Source organism: Sapajus apella, unplaced genomic scaffold, assembly GCF_009761245.1.
Source record: "Sapajus apella isolate SASKATOON/1434 unplaced genomic scaffold, GSC_monkey_1.0 scaffold1, whole genome shotgun sequence".
NCBI classification, from domain to species: Eukaryota; Metazoa; Chordata; class Mammalia; order Primates; family Cebidae; genus Sapajus; species Sapajus apella.
In genome coordinates this window covers 68,690,658-68,708,849 of record NW_022436941.1, presented here as the reverse complement: position 1 = coordinate 68,708,849, position 18,192 = coordinate 68,690,658, and the positions used below count along the sequence as shown (strand labels likewise).

General features: G+C 42.1%; 1 protein-coding gene across 1 annotated transcript in view; it reads left to right on the top strand.

Annotated features, from left to right (window-relative positions):
• The window catches only part of NAIP (NLR family apoptosis inhibitory protein), a 55,015-nt gene that overhangs the window by 16,676 nt on the left and 20,147 nt on the right, over positions 1–18,192 (top strand). The window contains 13 exon segments of the mRNA XM_032287178.1: positions 4,081–4,203; positions 5,093–5,104; positions 6,014–6,065; positions 6,338–6,457; positions 8,987–9,086; positions 12,223–12,306; positions 13,928–13,983; positions 15,179–15,497; positions 15,499–15,737; positions 15,740–15,933; positions 15,935–16,416; positions 16,418–16,617; positions 16,620–17,267. Coding sequence (XP_032143069.1) covers positions 4,081–4,203; positions 5,093–5,104; positions 6,014–6,065; positions 6,338–6,457; positions 8,987–9,086; positions 12,223–12,306; positions 13,928–13,983; positions 15,179–15,497; positions 15,499–15,737; positions 15,740–15,933; positions 15,935–16,416; positions 16,418–16,617; positions 16,620–17,267 — 2,629 coding nt within the window.

The following is an 18,192-nucleotide window of genomic DNA, read 5'->3' as shown; positions in this document are numbered from 1 at the left end:
ATGGAATGGAATGGAGAATGGAATGGAATGGAGAATGGAATGGAATGCAATGGAGAATGGAATATAGTGGAATGGAACCGAATGGAGAATGGAATGGAACGGAAGGGAGTGTGGAATGGAATGGAATTAAATGAAATGTAGAATGGAATGAAATGGAATGGAGAATGGAATGGAATGGAATGGAATGAAGAAGGAAATGGAATGAAATGGAATAGAATGGAATGGGTTTGAATGGGGAATGTAATTGAGTAGAATCAAATGGAGAATGGAATTGAATGCAATAGAATGGAGAATGGAATAGAATGGAGAGTGGAATGGAATGGGATGGAACGGAATGGAGAATAAAGTGGAATGGAACAGACTGTAGAATGGAATGGAATGTAGAAAGGAATGGAATGGAAAATAGAATGGAATGAAATGAAGAATGGAATGGAGAATGGAATGGAATGAAATGGAGAATGGAATTAAGTGGAAGGCAGAGGAGAATGGTGTGAAATGTAATGGAGAATAGAATGGAATGGAATGAAGAATAGAATGGAATGGAATGGAAAGGAGAATGGAATGGAATGGAGAAGGGAATGGACTGGAGAATGGAATGAAATGGAACAGAGTATACAATAGGTTCGAATGGAGAATGGAATGGAATGGAATCGAGAATAGAATGGAATGGAATGGAATTGAATGGAATGGAATTGGAATTGGAACGGAATGGGAATGGAATTGGAATTGGAATGGAATGGAATTGGAATGGAATGGGAATGGGAATGGAATCGGAATTGAAATGGAATGGAATTGGAATTGGAATGGAATGGAATTGGGCTGGAATGGAATGGGAATGGAACTGGCATGGTATTGGAATTGGAATTGAATGGAATTTGAATGGAATGGAATTGGAATTGGAATCGAATGGGAATGGAACTGGAATTGGAATGGAATGGAATTGGAATGGGAATGGGATGTAATTGGAATGGAATGGAATTGGAATGGAATTGGAATGGAATGGAATGGGAATGGAATGGGAATTGGAATGGAATGGTATTGGAATGGAATGGAATTGGAATGGAATGGCAATTGGAATGGAATGGAATGGAATTGGAATTGGAATGGAATTGGAATGGAATCAAATTCCTTGGTTCTGAAAGCTCAAAGCCAGAGTTGTTGTGTATTCATTGGTGGAGATGCCATTCCTGGGCAGGTGTTCTTTTGAGAGTGTCTCATCTTATCCTAATTGCTGCAATCATAAAGAATGTGCAATGATAAACCTTTTCATATAAATATGTGCATACATGCAAGCAATGCAATGTAGGAGATGTGTAACAGGCATGAAGGGATTTCTTATGGGATTTTTAGAAAGTCTTTGGAACCGTTCTTATCTTGGACATATAACCTTGAACCTCACTCCTTCATGCCTTCCCAACCCTATTTTGTGTGGGTCTGAGAAAAGTGATTTCATCTTGGTATCTGCAACTTCCACAGCAGATAATAATGTACAGCTTGGGCTGGGTGCGGTGGCTCATGCCAGTAATCCTAGCACTTTGGGAGGCCGGGGTGGGTAAATCACCTGAGGTCAGGGGTTCAAGACCAGCCTGGCCATCATGGTGAAGCCCCATCTTAGAAAAAAGATTAAAAAAATAAAAATAATGTACAGCTTGTCTGGTGGTTGTCAGGATGAGAAATAAAGCATATGAGCAAATACTTTGTAAAAATTACCATGTATAATGTGAGGATAACTGATGACCAACTGTTCTGCCTTTCATTTGTTTGTCATCATAAGCACATGGTCAGCCAATAAAATTTAAGAGCTGAAGTTAGAACCAGCATCCCTAAGTTTCTTTTGGTTACTCTGTCTTTAGCTTTTTGGACTTCTATTTGTTGCTTTTTTTTTTTTTAAATTTTAATTATTATTATTTTTTTGACAGTTTTGTTCTTGTTTCCCAGGCTGAAGTGCAATGGTGAGATCTCGGCTCACGCAACCTCCACCTCCTGGGTTCAAGCGATTCTCCTGCCTCAGGCTCCCGAGTAGCTGGGATTACAGGCATGCACCATCACATCCAGTTAATTTTGTATTTTTGCTAGAGATGGGTTTTCTCCATGTTGATCAGGCTGGTCTTGAACTCCTGATATCAGGTGATCCGCCCACCTCGGCCTCCCAAAATGCTGGGATTGCAGGCTTGAGCCACCATGCCTGGCCCTGTTGCTTCTTTTATAAACGATCAACAAAATGTCTGAGTATACTCTTACACTTTTAAAAATGTGGCACTTGGCCAGGTGCTGTGGCTCACGTCTGTAAACCTAGCACTTTGGGAGGCTGAGGTGGGTGGATCACAAGGTCAAGAGATGGAGACCATCCTGGCCAACATGGTAAAACCCTGTCTCTACTAAAAATACAAAAATTAGCTGCGTGTGGTGGCGTGCACCTGTAGTCCCAGCTACTTGGGAGGCTGAGGCAGGAGAATTGCTTGAACCTGGGAGGCGGAGATTGCAGTGAGCCGAGATTGAGCCACTGCATTCCAGCCTGGTGACAGAGCAAGACTCCAGCTTAAAAAAAAAAAAAAAAAAAAAAGAAAGAAAGAAAAATGTGGCACTCCACAAATGTAAGCTGATTTCACAGTAATTTTTTTAAGGTACTCAATCCATATAAATCATGAGGACAGGGCACGACCCTGTGCATTGTGTGCCATGTGGGTTATATGCAGACTTAGAGCAATCCTTGGAAAGATGTATACACCTGAAGACTGGGAACCCTGGCTGCCTATCAGGTAGAATCGTGGCCCTGGGGAAACATGCAGATCATCTGATGGCCTCGATGTTCTCCTGTGATTATGAGAGAAGGATGGCAAGGTTGGTCACATCCCCACTGGTGGAAGGGCAGGGACAAAACCTCCGGCCTTTGGGTTCCCAGCCCAGTCTTTACTACAGCACCATAGAAAAAGAACTTAAATTTGATTTGGAGGCTTTTTTTTTTTTTTTTTCAGACAGAGTCTCGCTCTGTCGCCCAGGCTGGAGCGCAGTGGTGCAATCACAGCTCACTGCAAACTCTGCCTCCCAGGTTGAAGTGATCCTCCTGCCTCAGCCTCCCAAGTAGCTGGGATGAGAGGTACCTGCCACCACGCCCAGCTAATTTTTGTATTTTTAGTAGAGATGGAGTTTCACCATTTGTCCAGGCTGGTCTTGAACCCTGACCTCCTCATGAGCCACCCAGCTCGGCCTCCCAAAGTGCTGGGATTACAGGCATGAGCCGCTGTGCCCAGGCATAGCAATTTTTAAAAGTTAATTTTAAAACTGGTTCTCTTTTATAGGAAATGAATGTGGTTTTTTTTGTTGTTCACATGTGGTGTTATAAATGAATGTGTTTTTAAAATAGTATTCAATATGCTTTTTTTAAAAAACAAAAAATCATAAATTAATATCCATTACTTTTTAACACATGATAATTTTTTGTTCAGTAAATATATTATTATTGCTATTTTAAAAAGATTTTATATATTTATTTTTTGAGACGGGGTCTCACTCTTTCTCACTCTTTTGCCCATGCTGGAGTGCAGTGGCTTGATCATGGCTCACTGTAGCCTCTATCTTCCTGGGCTCATGTGATCCTCCCCCCTCAGCTTCCTAAATAGCTGGTACTACAGAGGTGTGGCACCATGCCAGGCTAATTTTTGTATTTTTTGTAGACAGCATGTTTTGCCATGTTGCCCAGGCTGGTCTCAAACTCCTTGTTGGGAGCCACTGCATCTGGCCTATTATTTTAAATATAGTTCTCTTTATTGCCAGTAGCTTTCATATAACCACAGGAACTAGATTTAGTCACCACTGCTTAATTCCAGAAATCAAAAGCTCCATTCTTTACTGTAAATAACTCTTTGATTATATTATATGTTTTATTGCAAGAAAAAAGTTAATCTGATGATTTAATTTTAAATAACTACATCATGTTGTCACTAATAGGAATAAAAAATAATTATATAAGAAAAATGATAATTCTAAGTAAGTTTTACAGTAAATTTTTGGGCAATTTTATTGAAGTATAGTAAAATTCAACAATTCAATACATTTTTATAAATGTTCATTGTGATATAGAATAGCTTTATCACAGTATTGAGGTACATTTTCATTATATTCATTAATTACACATGTGAATTTCTTCAAAGCAAGAAATCCTCAGAGGAAATTGCCCAGTATATTCAAAGCTGTAAGGGATTTGTTGAATAACGGTAATGTATAACAACAATTTTTTTTCTCAAGTTTTTGGATTACCTATTTTAAATGTCTGACTCAGAAGGGCGTAAGCATTCTTTTTATGTCATGGGTTTGATTTCTTTCTTCTTTTCTCCTTTCATTTCCCTGCCTCCCATCTTCAAAGTGAAAAAATATCACATTCACTTGCTGACCTAGAGCCTTTTTCTTTCTCCAGGGCTGGCTTCTGATGGGCTCTGCTTGCCTTCCTGACAGTCCTCCCTTTATGAATGAAGCCACTTGCCCTAGCTTCCCTCTGCTGCCTCTATCTGAATGCCTGCTAAGATCTCCTGACCTAGGCGCTGTCACCCACAGTGGACCTCAGAGCTGGCTCTTCCCAGCTGGTTAACTATCTTTAATCAGTAAGAATTTCCTAGTGGAGAGTGATGGGAAGTCTAATCCAAACTGGCTTAAACAAAAACGAGAATTTATTGACTAACATGACTCAGAAGACCAGAACGCTATAGAGAACAGGCCTGATAGTGCGAGGAGGGTGTTTCCTCAAAAAGAAATTGGGTACAACTTTCCCAGAAGAAATCAGTTGTAAACATATAATACCCTTATGAACTTAGTTACCATTCTGTGTCTCCTGCTTCCTCATTTGCCAAAGTACATCTGTGATATCTAAATGCAAGTCTGTTTTCAAGGTCAGTTTCTGGAAAAAGTGACCCTGAGAAGGCTTCCTGCTGAGTATGGATAAACATTCACAGCGTGTGTGCGTTTGTGTGTTTACACTGCATAAAAACAATTCCAACATCAACAGAAATCAAAAAGGAATAATTCTCCAATGACACTGCCATTCCATCCAATGAAACTCTTCATTCTGGGGGAACGTTCTTTCAGTTCTTGTTGGTAGATAGGTATAACTGTGCTAACCTACCCTGTGTTAGCCAGACAGACTCCATTTTGCTGAGAGCCAGATAGACTCCATCTTGACCTCCACCTCACCCCTCCTGCTGCTCTTACCTTAAGTGCATACCTGGGTCTTGCTACTGTGTTGGGTCGTGCTGTAGTTAGAACTATAGAAACATATAACCTTTGTAACCATAGCCTGCTTGGCAAGCCCACTTGCCATTGTGAATGCCCCCACCTTGATTGATTACATGACAAGTATCGAATACCCCCCTTGGTAACTGGCAGTCATGGGAACCGCTTGTGTATACCCTCCTTAAAAATCAACAATCATGAGAACCTCCTGCCTCCTAGTTACCAGCCTCCTTATCTAACTTGCTTGTTCTGCTTCTGTAAACTCTGCTCCAGCTAGGCTCCCCCTCCCCTACCTAAATCAAGGTATAAAAGAAAATCAAGCCCCTTCCTTGGGGTCGAGAGAATTTTGAGTGGTAGCAGTCTCTCAGTCGGCTAAAAAATATCATAATTTGAAACTCAGAGCGTGGCGTTGTTCCATCTAACTCGCCTGGGTATAACAATACTTTATAAGTCAATCAGTCCGGGTACGGTGGCTCACGCCTGTAATCCCAACACTTTGGGAGGCCAAGGCAAGCAGACCACATGAAGTCAGGTGTTCGAGACCAGCCTCGAGACCTCCACCATGGTGAAACCCTCTGTCTCTACTAAAAAAAAAAAAAAAATTAGTTGTAATTCCTAGCTACTTGGGAGGCTGAGGCAGGAGAATTTCTTGAACCCAGGAGGTGGAGGTTGCAGTGAGATGAGATCACGCCACTACACTTCAGCCTGGGCAACAGAGTGAGACTTGGCCTCAAAAAAAAAAAAAGTCAATCAATCAACAATCAACAACTTGAATTTTAATTTCCCTCAGGGAGAACATTTTGTGAATTCCTGGGTCCAGAGAGAATGACCTATGGCATCAGGTAAAAACTCAAACATTTTTCAAAGGCTTTCTTGTTTATTTCTTCATTTTTTTTTTGTACTTACCTCTTTTTTTTCCTTTTCCCCCCCATTTATTTTGAAGCAAACTCTAGACATCATTCCATCTGTAACTGTGAAGGGACAACTTGAACACTGATACTTGCAATATCAAAGCCTATCGGTCTCTTTAATTTGTGCAGCAGCAACAAAGATACAGAAAAAAAAAAAAAAAAGATGAAAGCCTGCTGGTCTCACCCTGTGCTTTTTATTCAAGCTTATTGCAATGGCTGCATCTTTGCTAATGAAGAACTACCGCTGGACTCTTTTAAGGACTGGCCCTGGGAATCAGCTGCAGGAGTTTCAGCACTGGCCAAGGCAGACCTTTTCTACACAGGTGAGTCAGTGGGTTGTGACCACTTGCTTGGTTGACCTTTAAGTCCCACATAGACTTTATGCTCCTGGGCTTGGGTTTAGCTACACTCAACCACCTCCACTCACTTCAGCATTTCTTACAGATTCTTTTTCTTTTCCTTTTTATTTGGTTTTGAGACATGGTCACCCAGGCTGGAGGGCAGTGGCAAGATCATGGCTCACTGCAGCCTCGATCTCCTGGGTTCAAGCAATCCTCCTGACTTGGCTTCTCAAAATGCTGGGACTGCAGGCATGAGCCACTGTATCTGGCATAGATCCCTTTTCTTTCCTGCATCATAAATCCTCTCCCAGTTTTCTGTACCTCCCTTAGATGGTGAAGCTTCAAATTTGAAACCTTAAGATCTGGACTAACAATACAAGCATTTATTTGGGATAATTATCATGTCTTCTCTTTCTACACATTACTCTCCCCACCTCTTGTCTCCCCCTCCCCCAAGGTGCTCCTAGAAATTGTCACAGGACACTGCTACTTATATTTCTTTAATCAGAACTTAGTCACATGGCCGGGCATGGTGGCTCACTCCTATAATCCCAGCAATTTGGAAGGCTGAGGTGAGTGGATCACTTGAGGTCAGTAGTTTGAGACCAGCGTGGCCAATATGGTGCAACCCTGTGTATACAAAAAATACAAAAAATTAGCCAGGTATGGTGGTGGGCACCTGTAATCCCAGCTACTCGGGAGGCTGAGCCAGGAGAATCACTCGAACCTAGGAGGTGGAGGTTGCAGTGAGCCGAGATCATGCCATTGCACTCCAGCCTGGGCAACAAGAGTGAAACTCCATTTAAAAAAAAAAAAAAAAAGAAAGAAAGAATTTAGATGACCATACCTAGCTGTAAGAGGAGTTGGGAAACCTAATCTTTTTCCTGGGTGACAATGTGCCCAGCTAAAAATTGGGATTTCCCTTAGTATTGAAGGACGTGAGATACTAAGACTGTGGATAGCAATCTTTGCCACATTCTGCCTGCAGGAGAAAATCAGGAAATTCATATTCATGATTCCTAAATATGCAGAGTCTTCCACCAGATTGTGGCATTTTCTTTTTAGCTTCTGGTCATCAGGAAGCACCTCTGCAATCCACCAATGATGGGCTGGTTCCTCTCAGCTAAATCGCTGCCTGAGATACAAGATGATCAGGGAAGGGTTCCTAGGTACCTCGCTGGTCTTGTTCAGCATGCATAAGTTCCAGTGGAGGTTAACGCGGATCTTTGAGAGAGATCAAGTAGCTGTCACGAATACCACAGCAATACAGAGAAGGAGAAGACAGTTGTCACTCTACCTCACAGACATATTTCATGGGGACAAAAAAATCTGACCGCCTCACAATCTTAAGCCTTTGGAAAGAGTGTTTGCCATTTCTCCCTACTCTACTGTATCTCCCTCTTAGCCTTCCTCAGGACCCTCTGTCTGGTGTCCTCACCCGCTTCCTTTCCAGTCCTCCACCTCTCCACTCAAATCCTAGTCCTCTGGCCTTTTTCAGATCTTGCAAGCTCTAGAACCTCATATTTCTGGGAGGCTTTCCTCTGCCCCCGCTTTCCCAGAGTGGAGGGAAGATGAGAAATGCTGTTTCTAGTTTGATCCTTTGGCAGAGCTAAAACCCAATTTCTTTCTGAAGAAATATCATCTCACAAAGAGACTTGATTCTATTTCTGGTGGAATAAACCTGGCGATAACGTGGTGAGAGGCAGCTGCTTCGTCATGCATTCACTTACATAAGGGCGGCTAGATTTGCTGGGTTTTTTTTCTTGAGCTCTAAATATATTCATTCTGATTTGTTCATTAAACAAATACTAATTGAGTGCCTCATGAGTGCTAAGCACTCTTCTGGTTCATGTCATTCAATAATGAGCAAAACAGACAAAAGTCTCTTTCCTCGTGGAGCTTATTTTTTATTTTTTGAGATGTTGTTTCTCTTGTCACCCAGGCTGGACTGCAATGGAGCGATCTCAGCTCCCTGCAACCTCATTCTCACGGGTTCAAGTGATTCTCCTGCCTCAGCCTCCCGAGTAGCTGGGATTACAGGCGCCCACCACCACACCCAGCTAATTTTTGTATTTTTAGTAAAGACAGAGTTTCACCATGTTGTCCAGGCTAGTCTCAAACTCCTGACCTCAGGTGATCTACCCGCCTTGGCCTCTCAAAGTGCTGGGATTACAGGCGTAAGACACTGTGCCTGGCTCCCTCATGGAGTTTCAGTTCCAGATTCTGGTTGCCAATCTGTTTGTTGATCAAAGGAGAATGGGGCAGAGGGACGGTGCCTATCAAACTGCATGGTGTGTAGGAGCATTGAATGACTACTTGCTGGTTATCCTGTAGATGGGCAAACAGTCTTAGATAGAAAATTGCCCCACTGGTAACCAACTTCTGACTTTGTCACAAAACCCAATTGGAGACTGAATAGGCTTTCACTAATACAGGTCTGGTGGTTATTATCTGCGTGTCAGTGGACAGATGCCCACGCCAGTGGCACTGTTCAAGTTTCCTTACTTTTAGGTATAAAGGACATCATCCAGTGCTTTTCCTGTGGAGGGTGTTTAAAGAAGTGTCAGGAGGGTGATAACCCACTAGATGATCACACCAGATATTTTCCCAGGTGAGTGGAATGAATATTAACCATCTGTGACTTTGGATGCACTTCAACATTTTTTTTTCTCATTTACTCCCTTATTTTATCTTTAGATTGAGTCTTTATCCACTCCTCTGATTCAGGCTATGAAGGATGAGTCTTCACATCTTTTTTTTTTAAGATGGAGTTTTGCTCTTGTTGCCTAGGCTGGAGTGCAATGGCACCATCTTGCCTGACCACAACCTCCGCCTCTGGGTTCAAGTGATTCTCCCTCCTCAGCCTCCTGAGTAGCTAGAATTACAGATGTGCACCACCACACCTGGATAATTTTTGTAATTTTAGTAGAGACAGGGTTTCACCATGTTGGTCAGGCTGGTCTGGAACTCCTGACCTTATGATCCACCTCCCAAAGTGCTGGGATTACAAGCGTGAGCCACCATGCTCAGCCCCTTTCACATCTTTTGTAGGGCAGTTGTGCTGGCAATTAACTTTATTGGCCTTTGTTTGTATGCAAATGTTTATATTTTACCTTCCTTCATAGTTCTTTTCCTTTATAGGCCTATTAAAATATATTTTTTTCTTTTGTAAGCCACTTCACCCCTCCCTTAAGGGTCTGCTTTTATTTGGCTCTCCATGGCTGACTTTGGACAGAAATATTAAAAGTTCTACTTGTTGTTTTCCTGAAGCTATGCTTCTATTTCTGGACTTATCTCCAAGTCATTTGAAAGCAATACAAATGACGCATCTGGGCCAGAGGCAGTGGCTCATGTCTATAATCCCAGCACTTTGGGAAACCGAGGTGGGAGGATACCTCAAGCCCAGGAGTGCCAGGCCACCCTGAGCAACATAGTTAGACCCTGTCTCTACAAAAAAAAAAAAAATTGCCTGGCCTGGTGGCATGTGCCTGTAGTCCCAGTTACTTGGGAGTCTGAGGTGGGAGGGTCAATTTAACCTGGGAGTTGGAGGCTACATTGAGCCTTGATCATGCTACTACCCTCAAGCCTGGGCAGCAGAGTGAGACCTTGTCTCAAAAGAAAGTCCCTTTGCTTTACTCCTGCTCTCCTGTGATTCCACAGCATGGAATGGGCCACTGACTTACTCACGTGTATAGTTCTCATCTGTCCATTTTAATAATTGCAACTAGAGCTCCTTGTGAACTTTCTCTCTTGTTCTTCAAGCATACATCAAACCTGAGTTTAGAGGGTATTTGCGTTCTGGTTTCATGATGTTTGGCAAGGAGTTTCTAGAGAGTATGTTTGCAGCCATTCTTTAGTTTTGATACTGATGAAGGGTTTCTTTTTTTACTTTTTGTTTGTTTAAGACAGGGTCTTACTCTGTCACCCGGGCTGGAGTGCAGTGGTGCAATCACGGCTTACTGTGGCCCCAACCTTCTGGTCTCAAGTGATCTTCCTGCCTCAGTCCCCCAAGTAGCTGGAACTATACATGTGTGCCACCCCCACACCCTGGCAAATTTTAAAAATTTTAGTAGAGATGAAGTCTCCGTATGTTGTACAGGTTGGTCTGGTCTTGAACTTCTGGCCTCAAGTGATCTTCCTACTTTGGCTTCCCAAAGTGCTAGGATTACAGCATGAGCCACCACACCCAGCTAACTTTTGTATTTTTTAATAGAGTCAGGGTTTCACCATGTTGGTCAGGCTGGTCTTGAACTCCTGACCTCAAGTGATCCATCCGCTGCGGCCTCCCAAAGTGCTGGGAATACAGGTGTGAGTCGTCACACCCAGCTTTGTTTTTTTGTTTTGTTTTGAGACAGCGGCTCACTCTATCACCCAGGCTGGAGTGCTGTGGCACAATCTCGGCTCACTGCAACCTCTGCCTCCCGGGTTCAAGCAATTCTTGTGCCCCAGCCTCCTGAGTAGCTAGCAGTACAGGTGTATGCCACCACTGCCTGGTTAATTTTTGAATTTTCTTGTTCTCTATGAAAACAAAACAAAGCAAAATTTTTGAATTTTCTTTTTAATAGACAGGGTTTCGCCATGTTGGCCAGGCTGGTCTCAAACTTCTGGCCTCAAGTGATCTGCCCACCTCTGCCTCCCAAAGTGCTGGCATTACAGGCATTACACCACATCCAGCACTTTTTTTTAAATAAAGTTTTTATTTGAAATCATTTAGATTTACAGAAAAAGTGCAAAGTAATACAAAGACTTCCTAGATATTTCTGTACCTAATTTACCCTTACGCTAACATCTTATACTAGCATATTTGTCAAATCATCAGTGTACCAATTCATACACTGGTACATTACTATTTACTATAATCCAGATTTTATTTGGATTTCACCAGTTTTTCCAGTAATGTATTTTTGTTCCAGAATTCATAGTTTTTTTGTTTTTTTTTTTTTCCTATTTTTGATTTTTTTTTTTTTTTTGAGACGGAGTCTCTCTCTGTCACCAGGCTGGAGTGCAATGGCGTGATCTCAGCTCACTGCAACCTCTGCCTCCCAGATTCAAGTGATTCTCCTGCCTCAGCCTCCTGAATAGCTGGGACTACAGGCGTGCGCCATCACACCCAGCTAATTTTTGTATTTTTAGTAGAGATGGGGTTTCACTATGTTGGCCAGGATGGTCTTGATCTCTTTACCTTGTGATCTGCCCGCCTCGGCCTCCCAAAGTGCTCTAGTTTTGATTCTTTAAGTTCATTTTTGTTGGTTTCATGTAGGAATGTTAAATATGCACTCATTCCACCAAATTCCCTTCATATCCTTACCATTACTTTATAAACCATTTACATTTCTATTGCAGGGAGCCACTGACAGAGAGAATCACTGGAAATGATAGTTTTATACTTAATTCTTGTCACTAAAACTCTAATAATGTTTTTAAAAACCTAATACAAGCCCAGGCACGGTGGCTCACACTTCTAATCCCAGCATTTTGGGATGCCTAGCCAGGAGGATTGCTAGAGGCCAGAAGTTTAAAACCAGAACCGCCTGGGCAACATAGTGAGACCCTGTCTCTGGAAAACACACACACACACACACACGAAAACCTAATAGTCAAATGCATACAACTGTATATACTATGCTGAAACAGTGTGAATAACAACAAAATACATACATACATATATATACACAAACACACACACACGAAAACCTAATAGTTAAATGCATACAACTATTTTTATAACTTTTAATTTTTACACTTAGTTATCCAATTCTCCAAAATATGAAGTCCTCTGTAGAAGTGATTCCAGACCTTCAGAGCCATGGTGAACTTTGTGAATGAAAAGTGTAATGAGCACCACCACCTTGTCTGTTTTAGCAGCACATGATCATATAATTGAAAACTGTTGAACAGGAATATCTCATCATAAATAAGTTAATAGATTCTATAAAAAATCTACTAAGCATCTATCATGTTCTAGGTGCAGCCTGAGGAGATCACAGTAAACCAGTCAGGCACAATACCTAGCTTCATGAAATGCATAGTCAATCTCTTCTACTTTATAAGGCCCGGACTCTCTTAGACTTCACTGATTAGCATCCAGGCTAAATGGATCATCTCTGGATCTTCATTTGAAGGATTATAAGGCTGGATTTGCTACTTGGGCTTTTTAGGGGCTGGGAAGATGTTACTTTAACAAAACCAAGTGTCCAACAAAATCATAAACCCAGTTAACAGACTGACCACTTAAAAAGAACAACAATAAAAAAAAAAAAAGAAAAAAAAATAGACTGACCACTTTAAGCTGAGAAATCTTACATAGTTCTCTGGGATATAAAACACTACTAATTTAATACACACATGCCCCACCTTATTTTGAAGCTATGTGTTAGGGATGATATGCTTGTCATCCCCCAAAAAGAAAACGAAGCAACTTGCTATTCACTTGATTCATTTTTTATGTGAATTGAAAAATGACACTAAAGAAAAAAAGTTTGGGGATATAGAAATAGCTTATTTTTTTTTTTTTTTTCTTTTTTTGAGACAGAGTTTCGCTCTTGTTACCCAGGCTAGAGTGCAATGGTGCGATCTCGGCTCACCGCAACCTCCGCCTCCTGGGTTCAGGCAATTCTCCTGCCTCAGCCTGCTGAGTAGCTGGGATTACAGGCACGCGCCACCATGCCCAGCTAATTTTGTGTAGTTTTAGTAGAGACGGGGTTTCACCATGTTGACCAGGATGGTCTCGATCTCTTGACCTCGTGATCCACCCACCTCAGCCTCCCAAAGTGCTGGGATTACAGGCGTGAGCCACCGGCGCCCGGCCGAAATAGCTTATTTTTAAAGGAATAAACATAACCTTTCTAAATCCCAGAAAATTACTATTACACCTCTGGGATTTAGAAAGATTATGTTTCTTCCTTGAACAGTAAGTTTAACTATGTTTTTACTATAACACATCTGGGATTTAGAAAGGTTATGTTGGCCGGGCTTGGTGGCTCATGCCTGTAATCCCAGCACTTTGGGAGGCCAAGGCGGGTGGATGACCTGTCAGGAGTTCGAGACCAGCCTGACCAATATGGTGAAACCCTGTCGCTAAAATAAATAAATAAATAATGTCTCAAAGTTAAAAAAAAAGAAAGAAAGAAAGGTTATGTTTCTAAATCCCAGGACAGAAGCTGTAGCTAATGATTTTTGGAGGATCCTTCTCACTCTAGACACAATGATTCTCATTACGTGGATAGTATTCACCTATGGAATGTATCATATACGAACCACTAAGGAACACACACTCTTGCAGATGTCTGTAGATTATTAATTGCTTTATATTTGGAGCACCCCTTCCTTCAACCAGCATAAATATTTGAGGGTGGGCTGGGTTTAGAAGATGTTTGGTCCCCAATGATTGTAACATGATGCACTACCCTTCTATGCAAATTTTGATTTAAGAAAGGCTTTTATTTTTCAAAGGAAACCACGTGAAAGCAGTCTTAAAGATTCAATAGCAGTTGATCATACAGTGCCAGGTAAGAACTCTGAAGTAGTATGTGGGATTATATGTATGTGTAAATATATTTGTATACAGGGAGGTTGCAAAAAAAGAGTATTTATATTTGTCCAAAGAGCTTCCAAAGAGGAGCAGCATTGCCAACAGTGTTCTGTAGGAGCAAAAGTCAAGGTTCCTGTGACTTCTCTAGAGTGCAGGCAGGACCAAACTGATCGTAGGCAACATGTCTTAGGTACAAGCAAACCGGCCCATAGAAGCACCAATCAGCAAGCTTCTTGCCTGAGATTTTTTTTTTTGAGACGGAGTTTCACTCATGTTACCCAGGCTGGAGTGCAATGACGCGATCTCGGCCCACCGCAACCTCCGCCTCTCGGGTTCAGGCAATTCTCCTGCCTCAGCCCCCTGAGTAGCTGGGATTACAGGCACGCGCCACCATGCCCAGCTAATTTTTTGTATTTTTAGTAGATACGGGGTTTCACCATGTTGACCAGGATGGTCTCAATCTCTTGACCTCATGATCTACCCGCCTCGGCCTCCCAAAGTGCTGGGATTACAGGCTTGAGCCACCGCGCCCGGCTGAGATTTTTATTTTTATTTTTATTCATTTTATTTTATTTTATTTTATGGAGACAGGGTCTCACTCGGGCACCCAGGCTGGGATACAGTGGCAAGATCATGGCTCACTACAGCCTCAACCTCCCAGGCTTAAATGATCCTCCCATCTCAGCCGCCCCTGTAGCTGGGACCACAAGCGCATGCCACCATACCTGGCTAATTTTTGTATTTTTTGTAGAGACAGTGTTTTGCCATGTTGGCCAGGCTGGTCTCGAACTTCTAGGCTCAAGCAGTTCGCCTGCCTCAGCTTCCCAAAGTGCTGGGATTACAGGCATGAGTCACTTTGCCTGGCCTCTTTGCTGAGATTTTTAAAATGGGAAGCTATAAGATTCCATGGTGCTTCTAACGAGCACACATTATGTCTACGTCCCTAGACATAATGTTTCAAGTGGGGCGCTTTGGACACATGCTTCCCACATTCTGATTTTTTGGCAAAACCTATGAGATGATCGCAATGTGGGAATCATGGATGGCTGTGGAAGGTCCTAACACATTCGTAGTAGATAGGCAGAACCATGGAGTGAAAAGGGAATGGTGTTGAGAATGAGGGAGATGTGACGATGAATCCTAGTTGTGCCCCCTTTTTCTTCTGTCCATAGTGATGGCATAGGGTGAAGCCCAATGGTTTCAAAAGGCAAATAATCTGAGTGAGCAGCTGAGAGCAGCTTATACCAGCACCAGTTTCTGCCACATGTCTTTGCTTGATATCTCTTCCAGTCTGGCGACGGACCACTTACTGGGCTGTGATCTGTGCATTGCTTCAAAACACATTAGCAAGTCTGTACAAGAGCCCCTGGTGCTGCCCGAGGTCTTTGACAACTTGAATTCTGTTATGTGTGTGGAGGGTGAAGCTGGGAGCAGAAAGATGGTCCTCCTGAAGAAAACAGCTTTCTTGTGGGCATTCGGATGCTGTCCCATTCAACAGGTTCTAGCTCGTTTTCTACCTCTCCCTTAGTTCCACCAGACTGGACTAGGGGCTGGCCAGTATCGTCTGTGACCAATTCCTAGAGAAAGAAGGATCTGTTACTGAAATGCACATGAGGAACATCCTCCAGCAGTTAAAGAATCAGGTCTTATTCCTTTTAGATGACTACTAAGAAATATGTTCAATCCTCCAAGTCATAGGAAAACTGATTCAAAAAAACCACTTGTCACAGACTTATTGATTATTGTCCGTATAGACAGGGCCAGGGATATCTGTCGATACCTAGAGACGATTGTAGAAATCAAAGTGTTTCCCTTTTATAATACTATCTATATATTACAGAAGCTCTTTTCATGTAATATGACTTGTCTGCAAAAGTTTATGGTTCACTTTGGAGTGAATGAAGCTTTGCAGGGGATTCAGAAAACACCCCCCCTTTGTGGCGGTGATCTGTGCTCATTGGTTTCGGTATCCTTTTGACCCATCCTTTTATGATGTGGCTGTTTTCAAGTCCTATATGGAATGCCTTTTCTTAAGGAACAAAGTGACAGCTGAACTTCTCAAAGCAACTGTGATGAGCTGGCCTTGAAAGGATTTGTTTTCATGTTGCTTTGAGTTTAGTGATGATGATTTGCAGAAGCAGGGGTTGATGAGATCTAAGCAGGGGTTGATGTGCTTGATGGGCAAATTTATAGCCCGGAGACTAAGAACATCCTATTGGTTTTTAAATCCTGCATTCCAAGAATTTCTTGCAGGGATGAGACCGATTGAACTCCTGGATTCAGATAGGTAGGAACATCAAGATTTAGGACTATATTATTTGAAACAAATCAACTCATCCATGATGACTGTAAGCGCCTACAACAATTTTTTGATCTCCAACCTCCCTTCAACAAAAGCTGGACCCAAAATTGTCTCATTTGCTCCATTTGGTGGATAACAAAGAGTCATTAGAGAATATATCAGAAAATGATGACTACCTAAAGCACCAGCTGGAAATTTCACTGAAGATGCAGTTAGTTAGGGGATTGTGGCAAATTTGTCCACAAGCTTACTGTCCATTTGTTTCAGAATGTTTACTGGCTCTTGCCCTAAAAATTGCTTCTCAAAGCAACCTGTTGCTGCGTGTTCTCCATTTGTTTTGCAATTCCTTCAAGGGAGAACACTGACTTTGGATGTACTTAAGTTACAGTACTTTTTCGACCACCCAGAAAGACTGTCATTGTTGAGGGGCATCCAGGTCTTGATAAAAAGAAATAAGAGGTCACCCAGAACAGATTTTTCAGTCCTGGAAACATGTTTGGACAAATCACAGGCACCAATTATAGATCAGGACTATGCTTCTGCCTTTGAACCTATGAATGAATGGGAGCGAAATGTAGCTGAAAAAGAGGCTAGCATAAAGAGTTGCCTGAATATTCAGTGCAGGGCACCACCAGACATCAGTACTGGCTATTGGAAACTATCTCCAAGGCAGTACAAGATTCCCTGTCTGGAAGTCCATGTGAATGATACTGATGCTGTAGACCAGGAGATGCTCAGGGTTCTAATGATGGTTTTCTCAGCTTCAGAGTGCCTCAAACTCCATTTAAACCACAGCAGAGTCTTTATTGAAAGCATCCGCCCAGCTCTTGAGCTGTCTAAGGCCTCTGTCACCAAGCACCCTGTAAGCAAATTGGAACTTGGCACAGCCAAACAGGAACCCCTTCTCATCCTGCCTTCACTGGAATCTCTTGAAGTCTCAGGGACAATCCAGTCAACAGGTAAACCTGCATATATTTTGGATGACTATTCTGATGTATAATTTTATTTTCTCACTTAGTTCTAAGTGGTTGAAAATTCTGAGGCCATGAGAACATGAATGCTCATTGATAAGAATAGATAAAATAAAGCTTCACTGTTTTTTGGTCAGTAGCATGAATTAGTGAAAAATCCCTGAATAATAGAATGCGTTCCAAATAACTCAGATAAAATGAATACAATATTAATATTAAATTATTGAAGACTCTTAATAAACAGACAAGATTTGTTATTAGTAAAAGAATTAGCTATATGTAAGATGATGCTTAGAGATTACCTTCACCCTAGCTGCCTAAAGAAAGGGCTATAGTCCCTGGAAAATAAATATATAAATGGGAAATAATATTTTCACCTATTTGTGTCTTCTTTAACTCCTCTAAGCACTATTTGATAGTTTTCAGCGTAGACTTTACCCATCTTTCATTAAATTTATTCCTAGGTACTCATATCTTTTAACAGTATTGTAAATGTCGTTAAAAATAGTTTTTTGGCCAGGTGCGGTGGCTAATGCCTGTAATCCCAACACTTTGGGAGGCCGAGGTGGGCAGATCACAAGGTTAGGAGTTTGGGACCAGCCTTACCAACATGGTAAAACCCCGTCTCTATCTAAAAATAGAAAAATTAGCTGGGCGCGGCGACTCAAGCCTGTAATCCCAGCACTTTGGGAGGCCGAGGCGGGTGGATCACGAGGTCAAGAGATCGAGACCACCCTGGTCAACATGGTGAAACCCCGTCTCTACTAAAAATACAAAAAATTAGCTGGGCATGGTGGTGCGTGCCTGTAATCCCAGCTACTCAGGAGGCTGAGGCAGGAGAATTGCCTGAACCCAGGAGGCGGAGATTGCGGTGAGCCGAGATCGCGCCATTGCACTCCAGCCTGGGTAACAT